Consider the following 21732-nt stretch of genomic DNA (forward strand, 5'->3'; position numbering starts at 1 on the left):
GTTTCAAAAGTCTATCAGGTTCATTGTGGCATAAACCTTTTTTTTGTAGAGCTCCCCTCAGGAAAATGCAGAGAGAGTTACCCACACAAACATATTGTGTCTGACATGTTATGTTTAAATATTGTCAATTTTAAAAACAAATTAAACATGTTTATTTTTTTAATGCTATTTTCCCCTATGTTTTTACCTGTCCTTATTTTTATCTTTAGCACACCTTGAGGGGAAAAGGCAGAGCAGTATTGTTGTTATCATAATCACCACCATCACCATCATCCCTCCAAGGATAACATGAGTACCCTTTATACAACATAAGCACATGCCACTATAAAAATGAGTCTTCCAAGTGCCACACAAGACCCCCGGGCAACCCTTTTTTTATAGAGTGCGCCTTTTGCTATAACCCCCCCTCCATCCCCGCAATTGAGAGGGGACTAGAAGGGGCTGCAGCAGCCGCCAGATTTCCCTAATTGGTCCATGCCCTGACTGATGTACTGTACTGTATTCCCATAATTTGAGGGATGTGGTTTTTGTGTGCGCTAATTGGTCATAAACTAATATTTGCCGCGTAAAGTCATTGCGAGGATGTGAAGGTACCGCTTAGGGCTTTATTTCCTAGTTTCCTTTACAGTATATATCAACAGCACACGAAGCAATAGGGGCAGGCTCTCTCTCCCCCCCCCCGCCCCCTCAATATTCCGCATCGGCGTTTGCCGCGAGCTCGCGAACCTCGCGCGCCCCGCAGCGGGCGGTTGGAGACTGACGTTTTTCGATCTACACATAACGGAACACGTAGCGCCACTTCGAACACGACGCGCATGCGCCTTCGCGTCGCGGATGGAGAAAGAAAGCGAGCGCGTGACTGGATTGCTCCTTAGGAGGGCGGGGTAGCGTCGCCGCAGCCGCGCGCGCGTAACAATACGTGCTCTTGCGCTTCCCTTCTCTCCTCCTCCCCGCTTCCCATTCCGTGACGGCAGTTGCCATAGTGACGGAAACCGAACCGCCCCCCCCAAACCGCCGCCTTGCGTGAGGCCCTTGTGGTTCTTTCTTTTTTTCTTCCTCCCGCCCGCCTTTTTCCCTTCTTCTTTCCCCTCTCCTCCCTTCCCCCCCTCCCCGCGCCCGCCCGCACCTCGAAGGCCGCGCGCGCGGGCGCGCACCCGTGTTTCGTGAGGGAGCCTGTGAGAGAGAGGGGAGGGGAGATGAGATGGCGGCCGAGGGGGAGGCGGAGGCGGAGGTGGAGTGGGTGGTAGACAGCATCGCCGGCTTCCTCCGCAGCCCCGCCTGGTCCATCCCCATCCTGGAGTTCGTGGAGCACAAATGCGAGGGTGAGAAGCGACCGGGGGGGGGAGCGGGTCCGAGGGCGGGCGGGTAGAGAACCACCTCCCATTAATATATGGTAGGAAAGGCGGGATAGAAGGAAATAAGAATAAGCGTATCCCTCCCTCACAGCCTTTATCCCACACTCCCCCGATGGGGAATCCCCCTGCAGTCTTCCCCCCACTCTCCGGTTTTAAAAAATCTGTTTTTGTGTCCCCCGTCCCCTCATTTCTGAGAAATGTATTTAAAGAGGCCCATTGGCACTTGGGGACCAGGGGAGGCTGCATGAATGATCGTCGTTATTATTTAATTTGGGGCATAGCTGTCAAGTTTTCCCTTTTCTCGCGAGGAAGCCTATTCAGCATAAGGGGATTTCGCTTTAAAAAAGGGAGAACTTGACAGCTATGATTTGGGGCTGATTCAGTTCTCAAGGGCGCTTAGAAACGAAATCCCTTCAAAGCATGTAAAAGTGAAATCCTTTCCGCATAGTGCCAAACCCTCTAGGGATGCTGACCAGAAGGGATGTTTCTTTTTAAATTCTGGACATTGTAGATTTTTTCCTGGCCTGATGCAGGTAACAGTCTTTTGCTTTGTAGATGTGTGATTCATGCTCATGCTTCATTCGGATGGCCACTGGCTATATACTGAGACGTAAAAATAAAATTCCCATCGTTGTAGCATGCTTGCGGTTGTACCCCCTCCAAAAGCATAATTAAGTGCATGTGTCAAACCCGTTGGAACAAAATACCCCAAGTAACATTTTTGTTGGGATGTAAAAAAAAGGGGGGGCGCCTTTATTTTGGACTGGATTGTGCACATATTGGTTATTTTGTAGATTTCTGCTGTATGTGTAGTAGGTCCTAAAATCTCTTAAGTAAAGAATCACACAGAATTCAGTGAAGTTGCTAAGACATCAGAATTACAGAGCTGTCAAATCTCCCAGAACCTTTTCATTTTGAGCTTCTCTATCCGTGTACCTTACAGTTTTTAATAGCTTTTGCACTGAGTCACTATTGCATTTTGCTGAGGCAGATACTTTTTATGATTCTTAATTCTTTTGGTGGAAGATAGCTTACTGTTGTTGGCTCTATTCTGGTTGGAACATTCCTAGAAAAGCTGGAGGCAGATACTAACTAGACTGGAGGATGTGAATTTTGTGAAGTGGGCAAGAAAGGGAATGTTTGGAATCCAGGATTTTATTATTTTTATTTAAAAATCTGGATGAAGAAGTGTTTGTGCAGCCCTTTAAAAGTTTCCTGAAGTGTGTTGTTTGGAGAGCAAATTTAAACACAGTTGGACAAATCCAGTTTAAGACATCTGCATATGTAAACAGCTTGTCCATGTGTTTATTGCTTTGCTGGATCAAGGAGTATGGGTATTCACCGAACATGAGTTTGGAATGTGCATGTATCTCTGCCATTTCTTGCTAGCTGTTCATGGCATTTTTAAGCATGCATGGCTACAGCAGGGTTGGGCTGATTTATTTTGTAAAATATGGTAAAGGTTTTTAAGATTAATCATCCTTTACAGTACTTGTTAAAATGTGAGTTGCTGGCTTTTAATTTCAGAAAGGTCTCCCCATTAAAAAAATTATGCAGCTACATTGTTTAAGCTTGCGCCTGTATTGGGCTCACTCACCCACATACTGTACAATGAGATGCAATTTGATAGATAATTTAGTTACTTTAAAATGTTTAAATTGCTTCCCAAGAAATGTTTCTGAAGTTGTGTATGCCAGAAAACATAATATATTAGCAATAAATATATACATAGCAATTTAAAAGCAGATCTTAAACACATCAAAATATACAAATTGAGTATACAGTGTAAAATAGCCGCATCAAACTTCAGAGAAAGCCCTCTTAAAAGTAAGTTTTCAGCCTTGTCTAAGTTCAATAGGAAGCAGCTGATTCCAAATATATAGCATGCAATTAGTGCACACACCCTTCCAAAATGAATGAGGTTTGCAAGTTGTTGGGTTCTTAGGGGGAAAGGGGGAGTTCTATAACCTCACAACTGTTTAACAGATGGCTCACTGAAGATCAATGAAGAACAGAAGGAAGCATTTACTTCTTTTGGTTGTTTTTTTTGTTAGCTGGAAACCTTTTGAACTGCCTCAAAATACTTCTCAGTTATTCCATTTGAAGTACAGTCGTACCTTGGATCCCAAACCCCCTGGATCTTGGATGTTTTGGCTCCCAGTTTGCGAATATTCTTTTGGAACCTGAATGTCCAACGGGGCTTCTGCAGCTTCTGATTGCTTGCAGGAGTTTCTTGCAGCCAATCAGATGCCATGATTTGGTTTTCGAACGTTTTGGAAGTCGAAATGACTTGCGGAAGGGATTCCGTTCGACTTCCAAGGTACGACTCTTTGTCCTTGCTACAGGCAAGATGAAACTGAATCTTTGTTAGACTTCTGTTATCAACCACTTAGTTTTTGGAATGATTTGCTTATTCCAAGTGTCAGAGAAGTTAGCTGAATTTTCATCAGAGCACTTCTGGATTTTTTGTAGATTATTATATCATTACCGTATTACTCTGTTGTCCATACAGACAGCTATCTTACATCAGATGTTGTTAAACTGAAGTATGTTGTTGCCTAGGGCTGCTGCTTGAAACAGTGTTCTAGTATGTTTGTGTACATTTTGAGTGAAACTTGTGATTTGGGATTTTCCAAATTGTGCATCAAAATCCTACCTGGATTGCTGAAAAGGGTAGACTTATGAATTTCATTGCTGAGGATGCTCGGAATAGATATGATTTGCTGAAAGTAGAGGGGTTAGGAGTAGGGGTGTCCAGATTCAACTGAATCCCAAGGCAAAGTTGTTACTGTGGGGGGATTTTTGGCTTGTCAGAAACAAAGTAGGATCTGTACAAGGTAGCATCATTTGAAGTGGGGTGCCCTGAAATGCTGTGTGATGCATAAGCAATCCAGGCATTCAAAAAATGTTGTAGACAAACATTTGCTGAAAGCGACATTAATGTCTCTAAGCTGGCCATAATGCCAGGGTGGGTTGGAAGAGGGAAATCAAACATCAGAGTGGGAAGAGGGAAAGCTCTGCTTTGACTGACAGGTCAAGCTTGTAATCAGAAGGAATAATTCTACTTGGAAATCAAATCTCTTCTAGTTCTTCCCACCTGAAAATCAATTTTAAAGAAACCTAGCGCAAAGGCCCTTGGATCTGTCTGTCCACAATTTGGTCTGTTTCTTACTATCAGTTTGTAGAACATCTGGACACAAAATACCAGGGGAGATTACACATTTCCTCTTGTTACTTATACTAAAACTGTGCTGGTTGCCCTTGCAGGAAAACTACTGCAGCTTTTCATGTGAAATCTGATTTGTGCCCTCAGAATTGAGCAACCTTGTCCACACATTTTAATTCCACAGCAACATAAGAAAGTTACAGATATCAAACTTTCAAAGGTGTCCAGTACAAAACCCTTTGGTTTTGGCAGGCTTTCCTCACTATGGAGGGGGTGAGAATGCCTGCAAAGTTCCATACAGGTCTGTTAAAGGGGGTGGTGGTGGTGGGGGGGGTGGGAATCTGGAAGTGAGACACAATTGCCTGTTGGAGTGGCCATATAATGTTATGGGTGGTTTTACCTTTTGTATTTAGATAAATTTCACTATACTAGGAATGTCATTTGAAACTTTTTTTGAGAGAGTTCTCATTTTAAAGAAAAGTAAAACTTGTCTCCTTAGTTTTTGATGAAGAAGAAGAAAGCAAGCTGTCTTACACTGAGATTCATCAGGAATATAAAGCTCTGGTGAGTAGTGGTTGTTTTATTTTCACTTTTTAAGAAAAATGTGCTATTGAAACAGGAATGGTTTGTGCACCACTTCTGGCAACTTATATATTCCTATGAGTATTGATTTTTTTTAAAAATAAAATTAGCTGACTAATGGTTTAATGTAAAAGAGCTATTGTTCTGCCAACTTTGAGTCTTTGCATTGTGCTTAGTTATCATTGTCCTAGTTTGTTGCAGATGCTCTAGATTGAAGAAACTGTATCCTTTCATTTTGTGCTGAGACAGAACTTGATACTGCTGTGGTTGTATGACTGCAATCAAAAGCAACTGCCTGAATCTTTTTTCCTGCTTTCATCCCATTCAGTCAATCATTTCTATAGCCATTCTTTTCTTTCTAAAGATTAAAACTATGGCTCATTGCTCCTGTGATTGAGTCTGAAAATAAGATTTTAGGAGCGAGCTCCTGTTGTACTTTGTCTTGAATTATGGCATAACCTGGCACATCCAAGTCCTGCTGTTTCAGACCACTTAGAATTATTTATATTTGTTGTGTTTCCATCACAGCAAGAATATTAGCAGCAGTTGTACTTGCATATGTACCTAAACAAGAAAAAAATAGTGAAGGGCTGGAGAGGAGTGACAGAGGGGAGCAACAAGAAAAAGACAGCACAAGAAAGCATTCTGTCAAGTTCATTAGTGGGTGGCAAATGGCTGAAGAGCAACTAATGTCTGTAACTGAAGAAATGGAATGTGGGAAAACTAATAAGCCAATTACGCAGACATGTACCATGATCTGAACAGCCTGTTTGTGATATTAAGTCCTCATCTGCATCCATAGTGTCTTAGTAACGCACAGTGATAACTATCCACCTGAGCACTTTCTTTGGCCTTGTCCCCCTTCTCTCCACTTACATCCCAATACATACTGCCTATGATGACTTATACAGAACCACCCCCCCCTAACTGTCTGGGTATTCTCCGAAGGCCTCCATTATTTCTGCATTCTTGATCCCTAGGCCTTGAACTGCCCCCTAGAGCACCTGTGCATTTCCATATCTCTTCATTCAGATTCCTCCTCTAAGCCCACTTTTTCAATATACCTTTGGGCACAACCCCCATAGTTCCTATTCTGTATTGTAGCTAAGCCTAAGCAAGTGCAACTGAAATCACCACATATTATTTCCCTAATCCCTTCCACTATCCTTTCTCTCCTCTTCCACTGTTGTTTTCCCTTTATTGATTGCAAATCTCAAATTCTAGGGATGTACTCCTGTATTTTGTAAAACATCATGCACATATATGCTTATATAAAAATTAAGAGAAATAGGAAAACGTGGCAGCAGCAAACCAAGTAAACTAACTTATGTACAATGACTTACATTTTTTAAAATAAATAAATAAATAAATATATCCAAGTTTAAAGGAAGGGGGTTTAAAGGAAGGGGGTATTCAAGGCTATAGAGAATTGTGGAATAATCTTTTCCACCATCCATTTTTTGCAGGTTGAAAAGTTATTAGACAGTTATCTTAAAGAAGTTGGAATCAATGAAGACAAATTCCAAGAAGCCTGTATGTCTCCTCTTGCCAAGACTCGTACCTCACAGGTAAATTTTCTTTTAGCAAAGTTAAAAAACAATCCTGGAGATATGTGATTGTGTTCCCTTTGTATATATTTTCATTTGTATTAAAAAAAACAACCCTCCTGTGTCAAACACACACAGTGATGTTTCAGTTTAACAGAATGCACCCTTTGTATATATAAAACCTCACAAATTAAAAGTCATTGGGCTAAAAAGAATGAGCATTGAAGGTAATGGAACTCATGTTTAAAATATGTTTAAGACTGTAGCCCTTGTCACTCAACTTTCCTCCAGAAGCTGAGAAAAAAGTGGAATACTAATGATGATGATGTCTTAGCAAGTTACCTGTGGTTTGGTTCCATGGCAGTGGTGAAAAAGCACATGGGATCAGGTGCAAGTTTCTGGTTTTGTAGCTGCACTACCTGCTTACTCAGGATGTGCTCTCAGTGTTGCAGATTATATTGCTATTAACATGTAGCACAATTAAACAATATACTAATTAAAATACTTCTTACTATCAAGGACAGTTGCAAAAGCTTAATGTTTCTGCAGGCACATATGAGCACATACAGTAAGTATTGATGCAGTAAGAGCAAGCTATGGCTGTGCCTCAGGCTGCCAGTTGGTGGGAGGCTGAAAAGAGAGGCCTGGAGGGCCAGAGGTTGCCTAGTTCTGATATAAATGTTCATTATTGTAACCTCCTGGAAAAAGGTATTTGACTAGATGATTTCCTGTATTCCAATATTATATATACTCTTGATTTGTAGGAATACTTGATTAAAGGACAATGCAATCCTGTCTTAATATCTTATCATAAGTAACTTTCATCGATACTGTGGGGCTTACTCCTACGTAAGGTGGTATGGGAGGAAAGCTATAAAGCCGTGTAGGTGGTGGTACAATAACTTTTTCAGAACTTTCCTCCCTAAAAAAAATTGATCAGACTGCAAATTTGTTTGCACTGTAAGATTTAAAACATCTTTCCCCTCACAGGCTATCTTGCAGCCAGTATTGGCAGCTGAAGATTTCAGGTTGTTTAAAGAGATGATGGTCCAGAAAAATATTGAAATGCAATTGCAAGCCATAAGAATAATTCAGGAAAGAAATGGTGAGTAACTGCCAATGAGAAACTAGTCTTCCCATTTCATCTCTTCATTTGCTGACACCAGGGGTGGCTTTAGGTGTTTCTGAGGCAGGGGGCTTCAGTGGGCTCAAAAGGGGCATGAGACACAACAGCGAGGGAGTTGAAAGAATGGCATTAAAGGGGCAAAATACTGAAGGCCAAGAGGGCAGAAAGAAAAAATATTTTGAAATGGCAATGAGGAGCAGAGAAGGGAAAGTGTGAAGGCAGAAAGATAAATACAGTAGAGGAAGAAGATAGGCTAAAAGGATGTGTCATTTACTGCCCAGTGAAGGGACTAAGGTGAGTTCTTTCTGGGTTTTTCTTGTTCTCCTTCCTGTTGCTGTAGTCAATGCTCAAATGGGCAGCCCAAAATGAGAGGGGAGCTGAATTACATACTCTGCTTTTTCCAAGTTGTTTGTACCTTGGTTGTCCCACAGGACAGCTTGGGATAGTTGAAAAGCAGCTACTGTACATAATTTCCTTTCTCCTCCATCCTTGAAGGAGCTGGGCTTTCAGTCATTTGGAAAAAAGGGGCAGGGAAGGACTTAAATGATGGATAGTTCTCTTACTTGACTGAATTTGTATGAAGCAATATCTATTAATTAAAATGCCTTTTTCTGTGATCTGTTTCATATTTCTTTTAAACCAACCGTAAAATTGTCTGTTAGGTTTGTTATGTGGGATTCAAACAGAGTTCAAGATGTTGCTACAGATGCTTGAGTTTCCAATCTCTCTCTTTCTTTAATAATCTTCCAAGATTTCTGTAACAAATGTCTTTTTTATTTTACACATATGCAGATAATTCCTTTGGAAATCACCTAAAAATAATCACTTCTAAAAGTTCTCTTCAAGTTTCTGTGCACATTTTGACAATTAGATAACAGCTTGTACTTCATCTGAAGAAAACTGAATGTCATCCTTCTTTACTCCTCTTTCTTTCTTTCTTTCTTTTCTTTTCTTTTCTTTTCTTTTCTTAAACAGGTGTGCTACCTGATTGTTTGACAGATGGGTCTGATGCATATACTGAAATTGAAGAAGAAGAAATGAAAATATTAAGGGAGGTTCTCAGGTAAAAAGAACCTTTTTGCTTTGTTTCTTTAACAAATTGTGGCCCCCAAGTGCCTGTTCTGAGAGTTGGGAGAACCTTCTGAATTTCATGGGTTGGGGCACAAGTGGTTGAGGGAAAAAGGAAGGGATCCCCAGAATTGGGCACATTTTGACTGTCAGGAGAGGCTGCTCATTGTTTTTGCATTGTGAGTGAGCAGATAAAAAACTGAACTGTTGAATTGCATGTTCCCTCATATTCTGTTTTGCAGAAAGTCAAAGGAAGAATATGATCTGGAGCAAGAAAGGAAAAGAACTAATGAGGCATGCTGAAGTTCAATTGAATTAATCTATTCTGTGGATGTAGTGATGTTATTATTTAATTATAGCTCTATAAATCCAGCCTTCCATCAAATACACGTGCTTCTCATCATGCTTTGGTGGCTTAATAAAATTACTAGCATATCCCTGTTACATATGCTTTCTTTGCAACTCTCATTTCCTCCCCCCCTTTTCTTTTGTGAACTTGATCACATGGATATGATGAGTGTCCCTTTATCACACTATTGAGCAAATCGTTCAGGAAGCTGACTGATGATGGTGTGAGAAAATATTCTGAAGGGCCCCTTACTTTCTGAGAGGTCTTTTGGATATGTGTGATTGGGGAGACTGAAGGGGGGAGCTTAAATTTCCCATACATAGGTGGAGAAGACCATAAGGATGATTTTAAAGTTGGCCATAGCAGAAGACACACAAGTTCCCATGTTTTAATTGAGATCAAGCTTACATACCTAATTAATTTGTGAGAGCATAATTTTGTGAAATAGCGTTTGTCAAAACATATTTTAGTAGCTCTAAGACTGCGAAAAGCTATACAGTATGTGGCTTTTACTGTACTTGTTTTTAGTGTCTTGAGTGCGTTACTTGATACTGTTCTATTATCTCTCCCCCCCCTTAAATATATAGTCACATGAGAAACAGAGATCATCTGATGGTGCACACAAATCTCCAGGACATCTGAGTGAAAGTGCAGGAACTAAAGAGTCTGCTGACCATACTACAAAACATTCATCAGGTATGATTATCTGCAAGTATCTAAAATACAGAGGTGAGAAAATATACAGCGTAACTTGGTGTGAAGCACTCAGGACTTTGGATTGGGTGATCATAAAATATTATAAATAAATGGGAATTGACATTTAAATGGGAATGCTGGTGGGGGGGAAGAGAATTTTGATGCTTCAGTTGAACTTTGAGTTGTATGTTTGAAAAATGAAAAGCAGGGGCTCTTTGGAAACCTGGTATAGCAATTGTTCAGACTCTAAGCGTGAGCAAAACCCAGCTGTCAGTTCATCCCAAGAGCAATTTCACCTGACATGTTCCAGAGGAAATTGGGATGGGGAGAAGAAACAGTTATTCTTACTATAAATGGTATTTCTTCATGGATGTCAAGAGGTCTTCAGGCAGGCCATGCAGCTCTCCCTACAGCTCAGACGGGAAATGTCTTAAGTCTCAAAGAAGACCTTGCTCCTGCTTTCCTGTTAAGGCTCAGTCCCACTTCATGTAACAAACTAGAGAACAGACCTCAAAGATTCAGAACTGAAGGAGATTAAAAACACCATGAACACGGAATAAAACCTGGTATTTTGTTTTTGATGGGTAAAGCACTTCACAGTGTTTATTTTGTGTGTTCTTTCTGCTCAGAAGACCTAGTGAAGTTAATGGAAATGGTTAAATTAGAGTAGCCTCATTTAATGTAGTGGACTTAGTTGGAATACAATCCATAAAATATTAGTATTTGGGAAGCCTCTAGGAAATGAAGAATTGTTTTTAAAATTCTTGCTCTTTGGTTAAAATCCATCAAGGTACAGAGATCCCTTACCTTTGATTTGTATTAGTATGATGAACATATGATGGATTAGTTCCTTTCAATGTAAATTTAGGTCGAGAGGCAAAACACAAACACTTGCCTACCCGGGAACTACCCTCTGCCAAACTGAAGGAAGAGAGTCGGAAGAAAACCATAGGGAATGGCTCTGAATGTGTAGCAAAGCAAGTGGGGACTGAAGGACGTGTAAGCTGAATGCTCACTTCATTTAAGATAACTAATATTATTTAGTAGCTAGTATGTCATTTTGGATTACTTTTTGTATGGTATAGTTGTATATAAATATTTAGAAATTTTGATCCAGGGTTCTCCAGCTTGGTGCCTAGTGCTCAGGCATGATGGGAATTGTAGTTCAAATCATCTGGGGTGGGGCACCCTGTTGAGGAATGCTGGCTTGAACCATTGGAATATTATTTATTGAACATCACTAGAACTAGGTGCCATATATAAAATGGAAACAAGAAAAATATCTATCTTCAGAGTTACAATCTTAGGAAGATAGAAGGTAAGGAGAGTGGAATCGACATGCAAAATCAGTTAGAATGTCAGAATGAAATGTTAAGTTTTGTCAGGTGTTTAAATGTGCTGATGGGAGAAGCCAGGTGAATACGAGAAGCAAAGGGAACTCTGCGTAGAAAGCAAAAATGAATAGCACAATCACAAGGAATGAGTAGGATGGGTAACTAGGCTTTTATGGAGGAGGAGGAGGAGGATGATTTTAGTTTTTTAGATATAGATATTTGACTTTCAGCACACTTCAGCAGTATTCAGACATCCTAAGGAAATTTGATTTCTTATGAAACACAACTCCATACACAACAAGGTATGTGTCAGCATAAATGTTAATGAGACATTGTCTGCCCCAATACTTTGAAAACAGCACATGCCACAAACTGACCTTACAGTTTGGAGGAAAAAAATACATAGTTGTAATTAGATTTAGAATAAATGTGCTCAGAGATTGAATTTGAATTCCATTGTTCATTCTCTTTTTAAGAGAGTAAGAAGAGTGTTGATGATGTGGTCTGTTGGTCACGTGGCAGGATAGGGCAGACCTAGTTAAACAGTTCAGCTGAGTTGAATTAAGAAGGCATCTGTTGTTCATATGTCAGTTTTATATCTTTTAAAAGAGAATGTCACTTCTGGAAATCTGAGTCCAACAATCATGCATTCCTGTGTTTATGACATCTTTGCAGAAGGTCTTGAAAATGTAATATATCCTGCAGTCTCCCTGCTCCTTTCACATATATTATCTTTAGTACTATATTCTGACTAAATATAGGTCTGCCAATGTATCTGTATCTGTAGGGACCAACTTTGGTATATACATTTTCCCTCTTATATTAATTTGAAAGAAGCTCATTATGAAATCCCCTCCCAGGTTAGCCTTTATATGCCTTGGAGAATTTAGAAAAGAAAGTACTACTTTTTCATTTTAGGTGTACATTAAACATGTAAAGTGTAAGTGTGTCAAGCATGCTTACTCATCAGGTACACTTATCAGGCAGCAAGGACCAACTGTGACTCTCAGTTGACTGTACACCTGGTAGCAAGCCTTGATCTCCTCGGCATAATGTACAAAACCAGTGAACATGTATACTGCAAAAAATATTGTGGCTTGCGTGTACCTAGTGATGCTACCATAGTTCTTAACAAAGTTCCACTCATAATACATAGGTGCATTAGAAAAGGAATGGTACCTGCTCCCTCAATTCTTCTCTAAGGTAAAGGTAAAGGGGCCGCTGACTGTTAGGTCCAGTTGCGGATGACTCTGGGATTGCGGCGCTCATCTCGCTTTACTGGCCTAGGGAGCCGGCATACAGCTTCCGGGTCATGTGGCCAGCATGACTAAGCCCCTTTTGGAGAACCCCAGAGAACCGCACGGAAATGCCGTTTACCTTCTCACCGGAGCGGTACCTATTTATCTACTTGAACTTCGTGCTTTTGAACTGCTAGGTTGGCAGGAGCAGGGACCAAGCAACAGGAGCTCACCCCGTCACAGGGATTCGAACCGCCAACCTTCTGATCTGCAAGCCCTAGGCTCTGTGGTTTAACCCACAGTGCCACCCATGTCAATTCTTCTCTAGCTTAGACTAAATCAATCCAGAGTGCTTGATGTTCTCTTTCTGCCTGCGGCTTGCTCCAGGCCTCCCTTCCTACTTGCTTAAAGGCTACCGAAACACAGCAGCAATTAAAGTGCTAGGCCCCTGGTGGAATCCTTTTTTTTGGAGGGGGGTAGCATCCAGTTACAACTTGTAATAAATACATTTTAAACAAACATGCTTGTCCTTCATCACGTTTTTCCATTTTGTTGGGACTATATATAGTTTTACCAATCTAACACTTTTTAAAAAACAAAGCTTGCATTATTTCATTCACAAATCTCTAATTGGACAAAAATACATTACAGAATGTAAATTCTACTTACCAGAAACTATCAGAACTTGGAGCACAAGAGCTCAGGGAGCGTGAAGACTATCTAAAGCAGAAACGAGATGCACTGATGGCTTTGAAGAAGGAGTCCAAAACTAATATGCCGCCGCCGCCACCACCACAGAGTACAGAGCAGAAAGAAGAGCTGTTACCTTCTAAGGAGGTAAAAGAGAGAATGTTCTAGCCAGCTCTAACTAACCAGTTCTAACCAATTGGAGAGATGCAGGGCTATGTGCAGTTCCAAACTAATGCTTTGAATAGCACTGTTCAGTAGTGGGGTAGGCAGAGGGCAGGGCTGCATCCTAGCACAACTGCTCAGTATTCAAAGTATAAGTAGGTCTATGCCCAGTTCCTCATCTAGTTAAGGATATGCAACTACAAGCCTGTTTCCACAATTCCTAACAGAGTTGAAATGGGAGCTAAGAAAGCAACAATGGTAAACAGACATGCTAAACATCCTTACAGTAATACTTGCATAGTAAAAGGTTGATGCACAAAAAGGAAAAAAGAGCTGGGCCACTTGCTTCTATTTAATATGCCACTAAACCTAGAGTGTACACTCTAGGGTCAGCGAGTTGATTCACACCTGCATGTGTGAATAGCTCAACACATGCACACATGTAATAGCAAAAACTTTTAATTTGCCTATAAAAGTGTCATTAACTATGCTACACTCCTTTATGCAGTTACTTGAGAGTAAGCCCTATCAAACTTAGTGAGACTTATTGTAGACATGCTGAGGACTACATTGTAAACTGTGGGAAGTGAGATAACATGTGTTCAGACTGCTTCACATTCTTGCAGCAATCCTGATGACAACTATTAGCTAGGGCAGTACTATCCTGCATATGGCATGTGTCCCTGTTGGTTCTGCTGGACCTCTCAGCGGCTTTTGATACCGTTGGCCATGGCATCTGTCTGGGCAGCCTTGCTGGAATGGGACTTGGAGGCACTGTTTTACATAGACTCTTGGTCCTTTCTGGAGGCGCGAATCCAGAATGTGGTTGAAGGGCACTCCTGTTTGATGCCTTGGGGGTTCCTTCAGGGTTCTCTTCTGTCCCGCACGCTGTTTAACATTTACTTGAAAACATTGGGAAAGGCTGTTGGGCGTTCTGGGGTTGTGTGTCAACAGTATGCTGATGACGCCCAGCCGTTTCTTTCCACCAACATCCAAGGAAGCTTTCTTGGTTCTAAGCCCATGTCTGTCCTCAGTAATAGACTGGATGAAGGTGAACACATTGAAACTTAATCTAGGCAAGAGAGACATGCTCTTGGTCAGTCAGAAGGCAGAACAGGGAATAACTATTCAGAAGATACAGGGTCACAGTTTGGGTGTGCTCCTAGATTAAGCCATGGATGTCCAGGTCTCTGTGTTTGTTAGGAGTGCATTTGCAGAGTTAAAGCAAGTACACTGAAAAGAGCTCCGTAACATTTGCCTTACAAACTGCTGAACCTACAATGTGTTATACAAAATTATTCTTCCATACTTGATGGGCTAAAATCTTATGCACACTTTAACAGAGACAAAGTTACATTACATTGGAAGTATGTCAATGCATAGTACTGTGTAACTTAGCAAAGGATATTGCAGTTTAAAATTTCACATTTTTATTTTTAGGGAATGACAGAAGAAGAGGAGCAAAGGTTGTTAAAGAAACGAATCCTTGCAGCAAAACTTAAAGAAGAAGTTATTAATAAGCGATAGTTCAGAGAAGCTGCTTTTAGGAGTTGGGGACAAGAATGACTGTTTAGTATATTTAACCATGAACTGAATTCTTTGCTCACAAACATTGTATGCATTAATTTGATTTTATATATTAAACATTAACTTTTTCTTTTTTTTAATAGACTTAAAATTAGATAAAAGTAATGGTTTTACTTTAAGGTAGGCTTGGTCGTTCCAAAGTATGAAGCATCCAGCAGTTTAGATTCTTACAATTCCAATATGTATTGCTGAATGTGAACACTGTAACTCCTTTGCTTGGTTTAATATTTATCGGTTCTTTTGTTAAAAGTACATTGGTAGACTGACATTAAAATGTTTAAACTTGTTTTGATTTTATATACAGATGAATGTAGAAGTGTCAAGTTTAAAATCAACATGAAGTTTAAAATCAACTGTATAGAGCTCCAAGTGTTCCTTTCTTCTCACAAGATTGCCTCGTGAGACGGAAGTTTGGCAACCTTGCAAATTACAGGACAGAAGTAGGCACATTGTAAATTTGCCTACATATAAATATGCTGTGTAATGTTTGAAGCAGGCTGAAGAAACAGAATTAGCTAATATATTTTCATATATTTTAAGTGAACCCATTCAATATTATTTGTGCTTTATTCAGAATAATCACTCTCCTAGCGCTTCCGGCACCAGAAGGCTACTGTCTACAAATTTCCAACACAGTAAGAAACACAGCTCATCCGCATTTCATGTAACTTTTTATTAAAATAGTATTTAACTGAGACATGTTGGCAGATGTAATCTTTTTCTTTGAAAAAAAATCAGTTGAAGGGCCCCAGGCATTTGAAATGTGGGCTGTCCTGTGGCAAAAAGCAACCCACCATAACAAGCGGCAAGGGAGGTGGAAGGGGGGGGGGGAAGAAAGCACCTGAGGCAGATTGTGTAACTTGAAAAGGAGGAGCTTCATCTTGCACAGTATTTGTCAGCCAATATTCGAATGCTCCTAACTTTCCATGTCATTAAACTATTTTTTTAAAAAACACTGATTGTGGCTATAGAAGTGACTCATGGCGCAGGGTCTGCATGTGTTCTTGAAGCTCTTAACAGTCTTTGAAAATAGATGGAAGATGAGAGGCCAAATGTGTTGGGTCTTTTTTCATTTGCTTAATAAAAGCTTGGAGACAGGCCAGATGTCTCCACCTCATATAGAGCTTAAGAAGAAAATTGTTAGCGGGTTTGGGGGCAGGGGGAGAAGGAGAGACAGACTTGCCAGGAATACAAAGTGAGCATATCAAGCTTACATAGTAACACTGCTGAACCAGCCCAAATGTTTTGCCACCCACTTCCCTTCAAACAAAGTAGTCTCCAGCTGAAGTGAGAAGGAAGCCCCTATTTTTAGTTGCCTGGAGCCCCCAGATGGCAGAGATATGTCCTTCAGGCCATATTAACTGTCAGTCATTGCAACACACCAAATCAAATCTGGGAACATTCATTTTTTCCACTAGATTTGGTTTGGTGGCATATAATGATTAATTTGTACAAATAACTATCTCATTAAAACCCTCTAAAATGGCCACATTTCAAAATCTGAATTAACTTACCATTTACAACAAACCAAACAAAACCAATAATTATGGAATTACAGGGTCACATTTTAATTCCTGAATTTTACAGTTCAGCATTAATATCACCACATGTATACAAATGGTGTAAAACAAGTACAGTGGTTTTCTTTTTCAATACAAAATAAACTTCTGTTTCATGGAAAAACTATACTTCATATCTACACAGTCAGCCCATCTTTTGCAAACAATAGCTAAAATTAAAATTAACTACAAAATCTCCAAAACAGGGAAACTGTGTCAATAACTGTTCCAGGAGAAATGGACCCTAACACATTGCAAGAGTGATCTATATGGTGAATTGCTGCTGGTTTCATAGTTCATTATCACTCTTAATGCAATTTGTAGTTTGGGGGAATTCTTTCTTCTGCATGATCTCAGATCATATATGGCCAAACTAACATTAAAATATTTACAGTTCACTTGCTCTCAAAATAAAAAAGGTCTCAAAATGGTTGCCTCAATCAATTTACCTAATGTACTTTTTTTTGAGAAATTTGCTTAAATACATGGAATGTGTTAAGAAGCAGCCTTTGTACTATCCCCCCACTCCCAGGTTCAAGGTGCTGCATGTTGACTCCACCTCCCAATTGTTTAAAAATGACTATGCCCCCAAACCTCCTGGCATTTCACAGTACTCTCTTTTTTACTCTTGCAAATGTGAAATGCAGATGCCTTAAGGGGAAAAAATGCTGAAGCTAGCAGGGAGCAACTCCATTCGGCCTGGCTTCCCATAAGATGCTACTGGTAGTTGCAACTCAGATGCTGCTTCCAAGCACTAGGGCTTATTGATGTTTTCTATATATTTTACTGCAAGCTGATAAGCCTTGGGTACCAGCCTTCCTGAACAGCTCCTTGTAGTCATCTTCAATTTTGAACCAAGCTTCTTTTTTCGTCCCAAAAACTAGATGGGGGAGGGGGAAGAAATCAATTTGCCACTCAACATGCACTACATAGCAGGGTGATGATACCCTCTGTGTTTTGGCTGACTGCAAGTAGTGGTCCCCAACTTTTGAATTCTTTTTTATGGAAAGAGAATCATTTAAGAGGCAACTGCTTAAAAAAACCCACAATGGACAGCACCATTACAAAGTCATGTTACTAGGTTTGCAACTGAAGCCTTACAATTTTCTTCTAGCTTGGGGAAACCCTGCAATATCAAAAAAGTTACTTGTCCCATCCCCTCACAGAGCCCGAGATGTTCTTTTTGCTGGCATCCTGTCATCCAGGTGCTGATTAGTAACCCACCATTTCAGTTTAATTTTTAACAGCCCGAATGGCAGACTCACTGACTAGAAAGAGATTGGAAGCCTGGTGTTCTCAGAACTAAACCCTTCTAGGTCGAGTTTCTTTTGCTACTCCTTGCATTCTCGTGTATTTTTCCAGGGAGAAAGCTTTCTGTCAGACTATTTAGTTCAGTCACAGCATTTAAGCACCCTCAATTAGAGTTTGTTTCAGTATTCTTAAGAGCCAAGACGAGGTCTTTTCCTTGGGGATGTTTCCTCCTCTTCATCTTCTTCCTCATCATCTGGATAATCCACAAGGCCGACTAAACTTCCCTGTTGAAGGCAAAGAAAAGGCACATGTTGAAAAGAATTCTTGAGAACAAACAAAATGACTCCCCTACTAGCTGTCACAGCATATGCAGGGAAAACTAAGAGCATCACTTGGGGTTGCCTGTTGTCGCCACTGGCTCCGACAAGAGCAAAAATTACATTTCATATGAAGCAAAATAAAAAAAATCCTTCAGTAGCACCTTAAAGACCAACTAAGTTTTTATTTTGGCATGAGCTTTCGTGTGCATGCACACTTCTTCAGATACACTGAAACAGAAGGGCCAGACCCTTATGTATATTCAGAGGGTGGTGGGTGTGGGTGGGAATGGGTGTTGGGCTGATAGGAGTGGTAAACCTGTAAAATTTCATATGAAGACATGTATACCCCATGTATATATCTGCCATAATTTCAGAGAGTGAGGATTAGGTATTACTTCGCATGCAGATAGGGGGAAAGTCCTTAGACAACAATGGTATGTTTCTATCTTACGGAATATGCTGCTGCAAGATGAGACCTTATCAATGGCTATTAACTATGATAGCTAAATGGCATCTCCATGCTGAGGTGATGACTCTCTCACAACCAGATGGTTTGGCCAAATATCAAGGAAGGACTACTGCAGCATTTGGCTTTTGGCAGCATCTGACTGACTACTGTGGTAAACAAAAGAGGCTAAGCTACACGGACCTTCGGCTCTTTACATGTGTTATGGAGCCTGACCGCAGATGCAGCCCCCAATTGTCATGAGTAATAATCAGAAACCATTATTAAACAGCAAAGAGATAAACTGATGCCTCTTGCAGGCCAAATCTGCTGTGCTCAAAGCATGCCTGAAGTAGGAAGAGTTCAAATAAGCATTAAGCCCTGCAAACAAAAGCTATTGGGCTGGCTGCTCAAATGTCCCACGTAACCTGGAAAACAGCATTATGAGATACAGTCCCTGGTCAAGACATTCAAACTAGTGGAAATGATCCATTTAAGTGCATACGAGGAGCCCTGTAGGATCAGGTCAGTGGCCCATCTAGTCCAGCATCCCATTTTCCACAGCATCTCACTTCTGCAAGCAAGATCCGAGAGTCAAAGCACGCTCCCCTCCTGTGGTTTCCAGCAGATTTTCATAGATTTTTGATACAAGCCAGAATTTATGTGGCCTCTATGGAACAATCTGAGCCCTAAAAATGCCACTGGAGTTCCTTAACATGACATGGATAATTCTGGCACTGGGTTAATACTATATATTAAAAGTATTACCCTGGCTACCAGACATTCCAACTGCCTAACATTTAAAAGCAGTATTAAAAGTACCATCCCCACACTAAAGAGCCATAGGTGCATGAATCCCAATGTCAGCTCTCGGCACAATGCCCATCCTAATCAGCAAAATTTTGTCACATTTATACTCCTGCCAGGTCCAAGCTGTAGCGAACTGCAGACCAAAACAATGCTGTGTTGTAAGAGACACTGGGGAAGCCCACTATGTCCCACCAGCTTTACCTCGTAGGTCTCCCCTCTGGGCTTTAAGAACAGGTTTACACATTTGAAGGGGCTTTCTCACCATCATCAATGATACCAGTTGGCTCACCTTTGTGGCTGTGACTGCTGCAGTCAAATTGGCATTCTTAGAAGAAGAACCATTTGAACTTGCTGGCGACGTCTGAGCTGCTACAGATTTACTGTTTGTACTATTTGCTCCATTAGTTGCACTGGCCGAGTGGGAAAATGTGAATTTGAAACCACCTGCTGAAGTTCTTTTGGGGAGATTCTCTTTGTCTTCACTCTCTTTTGCTATTGGAAAAAAATAATAATTTGTTTAGCATTGTCATTAAGATAAATGATCTATATAAGCCGAGATGCATACAGCAGCTCAACTGAACTACTACAGTACTTCAAATGGCACTTCCAACTGGGGGAAGCATGGCAAAAATGGGGGAATACCTTTTTTTGTTTCCATGAATTTCTCATAACTATCTGGAAAATCGTCCTCTGACTTTGATTTTTCTACAGGGGGTACAACTGCTTCACCCTCCTCCTCTTCATCTTCATTGAACCACATTTCCTCATCATCCTCCAAGGTTCTAGCATCTCTACGGAACCTGTTGCTACGCAGTATAGATGGGACACTGTAAAATACACACACAAAAACGCTCAAAATCTGACACACGCAGGGGGGGGGGTCCCCTATATACGATGACAAAGCTAGACCATGCTTGGTTGGTACAGTATGGAGTTAGTTAATGCCAGCATCCTTGTCTTCCTCTAAGGAGCTTAAAGGTAAAGGGGACCCCTGACCATTAGGTCCAGTCGTGACGGACTCTGGGGTTGCGGCGCTCATCTCGCTCTATTGGCCAAGGGAGCCGGCGTACAGCTTCCAAGTCATGTGGTCAGCATGACTAAGCCGCTTCTGGCAAACCAGAGCAGCACATGGAAATGCTGTTTACCTTCCTGTCGGAGCGGTACCTATTTATGTACTTGCACTTTGATGTGCTTTCGAACTGCTAGGTGGGCAGGAGCTGGGACCGAGCAGCAGGAGCTCACTCCGTCGCGGGGATTCGAACCGGCAACCTTCTGATCGGCAAGCCCTAGGGCTCTGTAGTTTAACCCACAGCGCCACCCGCATCCCCTAAGGAGCTTAGGGCAGCCTTTTATAGGGCTGTGGGCCACCTGAATTTCAGCAGCCAACTAGTCTTTCAGGGTCTTTTAACACCTTCAGGAATTATGGGCTGTTCTGCACCAGCCTACTTGTTGGCTCAACTAATCTATGTTCCTCTCACCATGACAAAATCGCAGCATGAGAACTTCTCTAAAGGGGGAGATTCCCCCTCACCCCTGGACATCTTGTATTAATGCATTAAAACAATCTATTTGGTACCCTTCATCTTTCAGGATGCCTTACCAAGTCACTGTCTCAGAGATCCAAGCAACATAAAATTTCCTTCCAGATACCTGTGGCCTAATTCTAGTTTCCTCACCTTTGTTTTGAAATTAAGCAAAATGCTCTTTTCATAGCAAACCAAGAAACAAAATGCTGAGATCCAGAAATCTCTGAGTTGTAAAGCGGAGAGAGAAATGTACTAAATACAAAGAGTCCTGACCAAATAAAACACCCTATTTTTATATACCGTGCATTCTTTGTAAGAAAGGTCGGCACATGTGACAATATCATTAACAGGACAAGCAAGGCAGGAACAGTTCATGAAACCTGCTACAAAGGCCATGCAAAGGTGCTTTCAGTTTGACATTTAGGATCAAGAGGGATACCTGTTCAGTTTCTGGCTTTGTCTGTCTTTCTCTTGCTCATATTTTGTCTTCAGTCCTTTAAACGTCTGAACATATTCAATGGATTCAAGTGCCTTATAAAAGTTTTCAACTATATGTGCAGTGAGTGATTTGATATCTTCCTGCGTTAATACAAAACAAAGGCTAGCATTACCAAGCTGGGTAAGAAAACAGATATCAATCTCAGCCCATCACTGCAGTTAAATGCTAACTTTTCCCTTCACAGCAAAAGGGTAAAAGTAATTTAAGCTTGAAACTTGGGTTTCGTGATCGAGCAGCCTGTCTCCTCAGGAATATTTTACTGAAGTAATACCCTCTGACAAAGTACACAAGGAAGAATTCCAGATGATTCACTCATATGCTTGTGTGCTACCCGAGCTAACAGGCCAAAGATATGCAGATAACTCTGTAACCACGAACCCTATGGCTGTATACATAAATACAATTCTGAAATGGGGGTGGTG

At 40.9% G+C, this 21732-nt stretch overlaps 2 protein-coding genes across 4 annotated transcripts in view; one reads left to right on the forward strand and one right to left on the reverse strand.

Moving 5' to 3' along the window:
• Window positions 1–970: 970 nt before the first annotated feature.
• CFAP36 (cilia and flagella associated protein 36) lies at window positions 971–17327 on the forward strand. 2 transcript variants are annotated; one of them, XM_035110944.2, is made up of 10 exons: window positions 971–1322; window positions 5021–5085; window positions 6570–6671; window positions 7641–7755; window positions 8752–8839; window positions 9087–9138; window positions 9781–9889; window positions 10758–10888; window positions 13113–13298; window positions 14754–17327. In XM_035110944.2, the coding sequence occupies exons 1-10, from the start codon at window positions 1202–1204 to the stop codon at window positions 14838–14840; spliced, it is 1056 nt and encodes a 351-aa protein (XP_034966835.2). In that variant the 5' UTR covers window positions 971–1201; the 3' UTR covers window positions 14841–17327. The 2 variants fall into 2 exon arrangements, with proteins under 2 accessions (XP_034966835.2, XP_034966836.2); XM_035110945.2 differs by having other exon boundaries at window positions 973–1322; window positions 13134–13298.
• PPP4R3B (protein phosphatase 4 regulatory subunit 3B) overlaps window positions 15555–21732 on the reverse strand; it is a 29877-nt gene continuing 23699 nt past the window's right edge. For both annotated transcript variants that reach the window (XM_035110941.2, XM_035110940.2), the window contains exons 13-16: window positions 21251–21390; window positions 19928–20112; window positions 19575–19777; window positions 15555–17994 (exon numbers count right to left, since the gene is read on the reverse strand). In XM_035110941.2, coding sequence (XP_034966832.2) covers window positions 17899–17994; window positions 19575–19777; window positions 19928–20112; window positions 21251–21390 — 624 coding nt within the window. In that variant the 3' untranslated portion in view covers window positions 15555–17898. The remainder of the gene's footprint in view (window positions 17995–19574; window positions 19778–19927; window positions 20113–21250; window positions 21391–21732) is intronic.

This window comes from Zootoca vivipara, chromosome 3 (genome assembly GCF_963506605.1).
Source record: "Zootoca vivipara chromosome 3, rZooViv1.1, whole genome shotgun sequence".
Classification (NCBI taxonomy): Eukaryota; Metazoa; Chordata; class Lepidosauria; order Squamata; family Lacertidae; genus Zootoca; species Zootoca vivipara.